Raw genomic sequence first — 6,000 nt, forward strand, 5'->3', positions numbered from 1 at the left:
TCAGAAGCAGCGGATTAAAGCTCCACAATCAACTTGATGTACCCTGCATCTGTGGAATACATGAATAGACAACGAATCATCCCAAATTAAGGAGCCGTGTGGATGAAAGGCTCTTGGTGCTGCAGCCAGGAGTTAGTGCTGTGCCTCTGAGGTGGGAGAGCCAACTTCAGGACACTGGTCCACAAGAGACCTCCCAGCTCCACATAATATCAAACGGCGAAAATCTCCCAGAGATCTCCATCTCAATGCCAGCACCCAGCTTCACTCAACAACCAGCAAGCTACAGTGCTGGACATCCTATGCCAAACAACTAGCAAGACAGGAACACAACCCCACCCATTAGCAGAGAGGCTGCCCCAAATCATAATAAGTCTACAGACACCCCAAAACACACCACCAGACGTGGACCTGCCTACCAGAAAGACAAGATCCAGCCTCATCCACCAGAACACAGGCACTAGTACCCTCCACCAGGAAGCCTACACAACCCACTGAACCAACCTTAGCCACTGGGGACAGACACTAAAAACAACAGGAACTACGAACCTTCAGCCTGCAAAAAGGAGACCCCAAACACAGTAAGATAAGCAAAATGAAAAGACAGAAAAACACACAGCAGATGAAGGAGCAAGATAAAAACCCACCAGACCTAACAAATGAAGAGGAAATAGGCAGTCTACCTGAAAAAGAATTCAGAATAATGATAGTAAAGATGATCCAAAATCTTGGAAACAGAATAGACAAAATGCAAGAAACATTTAACAAGGACCTAGAAGAACTAAAAATGAAACAAACAATGATGAACAACACAATAAATGAAATGAAAAATACTCTAGATGGGATCAATAGCAGAATAACTGAGGCAGAAGAACGGATAAGGGACCTGGAAGATAAAATAGGGGAAATAACTAATGCAGAGCAGAATAAAGAAAAAAGAATGAAAAGAACTGAAGACAGTCTCAGAGACCTCTGGGACAACTTTAAACACACCAACATTCGAATTATAGGGGTTCCAGAAGAAGAAGAGAAAAAGAAAGGGACTGAGAAAATATTTGAAGAGATTATAGTTGAAAACTTCCCTAATATGGGAAAGGAAATAGTTAATCAAGTCCAGGAAGCACAGAGAGTCCCATACAGGATAAATCCAAGGAGAAATACGCCAAGACACATAGTAATCAAACTGTCAAAAATTAAATACAAAGAAAACATATTAAAAGCAGCAAGGGAAAAATAACACACAAGGGAATCCCCATAAGGTTAACAGCTGATCTTTCAGCAGAAACTCTGCAAGCCAGAAGGGAGTGGCAGGACATATTGAAAGTGTTGAAGGAGAAAAACCTGCAACCAAGATTACTCTACCCAGCAAGGATCTCATTCAGATTTGATGGAGAAATGAAAACCTTTACAGACAAGCAAAAGCTGAGACAGTTCAGCACCACCAAACCAGCTCTACAACAACTGCTAAAGGAAATTCTCTAGGCAAGAAACACAACAGAAGGAAAAGACCTACAATAACGAACCCAAAACAATTAAGAAAATGGGAATGGGAACATACACATCGATAATTACCTTAAATGTAAATGGACTAAATGCTCCCACCAAAAGACACAGCTTGGCTGAATGGATACAAAAACAAGACGCATATATTTGCTGTCTACAAGAGACCCACTTCAGACCTAGAGACACATACAGACTGAAAGTAAGGGGATGGAAAAAGGTATTTCATGCACATGGAAACCAAAAGAAAGCTGGAGTAGCAATTCTCATATCAGACAAAATAGACTTTAAAATAAAGACTATTAGAAGAGGCAAAGAAGGACACTACATAATGATCAAGGGATCGATCCAAGAAGAAGATATAACAATTGTAAATATTTATGCACCCAACATAGGAGCACCTCAATACATAAGGCAAATACTAACAGCCATAAAAGGGGAAATCGACAGTAACACATTCATAGTAGGAGACTTTAACACCCCACTTTCACCAATGGACAGATCATCCAAAATGAAAATAAATAAGGAAACACAAGCTTTAAATGATACATTAAACAAGATGGACTTAATTGATATTTATAGGACATTCCATCCAAAAACAACAGAATACACATTTTTCTCAAGTGCTCATGGAACATTCTCCAGGATCGATCATATCTTGGGTCACAAATCAAGCCTTGGTAAATTTAAGAAAATTGAAATTGTATCAAGTATCTTCTCCGACAACAACGCTATGAGACTAGATATCAATTACAGGAAAAGATCTGTAAAAAATACAAACACATGGAGGCTAAACAATACACTACTTAATAACGAAGTGATCACTGAAGAAATCAAAGAGGAACTCAAAAAATACCTAGATACAAATGACAATGGAGACACGACAACTCAAAATCTATGGGATGCAGCAAAAGCAGTTCTAAGAGGGAAGTTTATAGCAATACAATCCTACCTTAAGAAACAGGAAACATCTCGAATAAACAACTTAACCTTGCACCTAAAGCAATTAGAGAAAGAAGAACAAAAAACCCCCAAAGTTAGCAGAAGGAAAGAAATCATAAAAATCAGATCAGAAATAAATGAAAAAGAAATGAAGGAAACGATAGCAAAGATCAATAAAACTAAAAGCTGGTTCTTTGAAAGGATAAACAAAATTGATAAACCATTAGCCAGACTCATCAAGAAAAAAAGGGAGAAGACTCAAATCAATAGAATTAGAAATGAAAAAGGAGAAGTAACAACTGACACTGCAGAAATACAAAAGATCATGAGAGATTACTACAAGCAACTCTATGCCAATAAAATGGACAACCTGGAAGAAATGGACAAATTCTTAGAAATGCACAACCTGCCAAGACTGAATCAGGAAGAAATAGAAAATATGAACAGACCAATCACAAGCACTGAAATTGAAACTGTGATTAAAAATCTTCCAACAAGCAAAAGCCCAGACCAGATGGCTGCACAGGCGAATTCTATCAAACATTTAGAGAAGAGGTATCACCTATCCTTCTCAAACTCTTTCAAAATATAGCAGAGGGAGGAACACTCCCCAACTCATTCTACGAGGCCACCATCATCCTGATACCAAAACCAGACAAGGATGTCACAAAGAAAGAAAACTACAGGCCAATATCACTGATGAACATAGATGCAAAAATCCTCAACAAAATACTAGCAAACAGAATCCAACAGCACATTAAAAGGATCATACACCATGGTCAAGTGGGGTTTATTCCAGGAATGCAAGCATTCTTCAATATATGCAAATCAATCAACGTGATACACCATATTAACAAATTGAAGGAGAAAAACCATATGATCATCTCAATAGATGCAGAGAAAGCTTTCGACAAAATTCAACACCCATTTATGATAAAAACCCTGCAGAAAGTAGGCATAGAGGGAAATTTCCTCAACATAATAAAGGCCATATATGACAAACCCACAGCCAACATCATCCTCAATGGTGAAAAACTGAAAGCATTTCCACTAAGATCAGGAACAAGACAAGGTTGCCCACTCTCACCACTCTTATTCAACACAGTTTTGGAAGTTTTAGCCACAGCAATCAGAGAAGATAGGAAATAAAAGGAATCCAAATCGGAAAAGAAGAAGTAAAGCTGTCACTGTTTGCAGATGACACGATACTATACATAGAGAATCCTAAAGATGCTACCAGAAAACTACTAGAGCTAATCAATGAATTTGGTAAAGTAGCAGGATACAAAATTAATGCACAGAAATCTCTGGCATTCCTATACACTAAGGATGAAAAATCTGAAAGTGAAATCAAGAAAACACTCCCATTTACCATTGCAACAAAAAGAATAAAATATCTAGGAATAAACCTACCTAAGGAGACAAAAGACCTGTATGCAGAAAATTATAAGACACTGATGAAAGAAATTAAAGATGATATAAATAGATGGAGAGATATACCATGTTCTTGGATTGGAAGAATCAACATTGTGAAAATGACTCTACTACCCAAAGCAATCTACAGATTCAATGCAATCCCTATCAAACTACCACTGGCATTTTTCACAGAACTAGAACAAAAAATTTCACAATTTGTATGGAAACACAAAAGACCCCGAATAGCCAAAGCAATCTTGAGAATGAAAAACGCAGCTGGAGGAATCAGGCTTCGTGACTTCAGACTATACTACAAAGCTACAGTAATCAAGACAGTATGGTACTGGCACTAAAACAGAAATATAGATCAATGGAACAGGATAGAAAGCCCAGAGATAAACCCACGCACATATGGTCACCTTATCTTTGATAAAGGAGGCAGGAATGTACAGTGGAGAAAGGACAGCCTCTTCAATAAGTGGTGCTGGGAAAACTGGACAGGTACATGTAAAAGTATGAGATTAGATCACTCCCAAACACCATACACAAAAATAAGCTCAAAATGGATTAAAGACCTAAATGTAAGGCCAGAAACTATCAAACTCTTAGAGGAAAACATAGGCAGGACACTCTATGACATAAATCACAGCAAGGTCCTTTCTGACCCACCTCCTAGAGAAATGGAAATAAAAACAAACATAAACAAATGGGACCTAATGAAACTTATAAGCTTTTGCACAGCAAAGGAAACCATAAACAAGACCAAAAGACAACCTTCTGAATGGGAGAAAATATTTGCAAATGAAGCAACCGACAAAGGATTAATCTCCAAAATTTATAAGCAGCTCATGCAGCTTAATAACAAAAAAAAAAAAAAACCGAATCCAAAAATGGGCAGAAGACCTAAATAGACATTTCTCCAAAGAAGATATACGGACTGCCAACAAACACATGAAAGAATGCTCAACATCACTAATCATTAGAGAAATGCAAATCAAAACTACAATGAGATATCATCTCACACCAGTCAGAATGGCCATCATCAAAAAATCTAGAAACAATAAATGCTGGAGAGGATGTGGAGAAAAGGGAACCCTCTTACACTGTTGGTGGGAATGTAAATTGATACAGCCACTGTGGAGAACAGTATGGAGGTTCCTTAAAAAACTACAAATAGAACTACCATATGACCCAGCAATCCCACTACTGGCCATATACCCTGAGAAAACCATAATTCAAAAAGGGTCATGTACCAAAATGTTCATTGCAGCTCTATTTACAATAGCCCAGAGATGGAAGCAACCTAAGTGTCCATCGACAGATGAATGGATAAAGAAGATGTGGCACATATATACAATGGAATATTACTCAGCCATAAAACAAACGAAATTGAGCTATTTGTAATGAGGTGGATAGACCTAGAGTCTGTCATACAGAGTGAAGTAAGTCAGAAAGAGAGAGACAAATACCGTATGCTAACACATATATATGGAATTTAAGAAAAAAAAAGTCATGAAAAACCTAAGGGTGAAACAGGAATAAAGACACAGACTTACTAAAGAATGGACTTGAGGCTATGGGGAGGGGTAAGGGTAAACTGTGACAAAGCGAGAGAGAGGCATGGACATATATACACTACCAAACGTAAGGTAGATAGTAGTGGGAAGCAGCCGCATAGCACAGGGAGATCAGCTTGGTGCTTTGTGACCACCTGGAGGGGTGGGATAGGGAGGGTGGGAGGGAGGGAGACGCAAGCGGGAAGAGATATGGGAACATATGTATATATATAACTGATTCATTTTGTTGTGAAGCTGAAACTAACATACCACTGTAAAGCAATTATACTCCAATAAAGATGTTAAAATGAAAAAAAAAGATAAAAACTTATTTTTGCCATTAGAAATTATAAACGGCCAGTTTCACTGATGTCATTTTTCACTCACAAGAAGAAAAGTTGTGTCATATATATGATTTTTCTCTATTTCCAAAGATCATGGTGTAGAAGAAATCTCTAGATAAGCTCCAGAAAGGAGTGTAGAAATGTTCCATTTAATATTCTTACAAATGTAGTTTAAAAGAAACCTGGCTTTGACTCACCAGTTCTTTAATTATGTCTTCTTGGTTTAGGTTTTCACATTCAATCAT

At 37.7% G+C, this 6,000-nt stretch overlaps 1 protein-coding gene across 1 annotated transcript in view; it reads right to left on the bottom strand.

The window, feature by feature from the left end:
• The window catches only part of LRRC9 (leucine rich repeat containing 9), a gene marked incomplete at both ends in the record, with an annotated part of 100,081 nt that extends 94,081 nt beyond the window's left edge, over positions 1 to 6,000 (bottom strand). The window contains one exon of the mRNA XM_082647576.1: positions 5,953 to 6,000. Coding sequence (XP_082503702.1) covers positions 5,953 to 6,000 — 48 coding nt within the window. The remainder of the gene's footprint in view (positions 1 to 5,952) is intronic.

This window comes from Grampus griseus (assembly GCF_964374135.1).
Source record: "Grampus griseus genome assembly, chromosome: 2".
Classification (NCBI taxonomy): domain Eukaryota; kingdom Metazoa; phylum Chordata; class Mammalia; order Artiodactyla; family Delphinidae; genus Grampus; species Grampus griseus.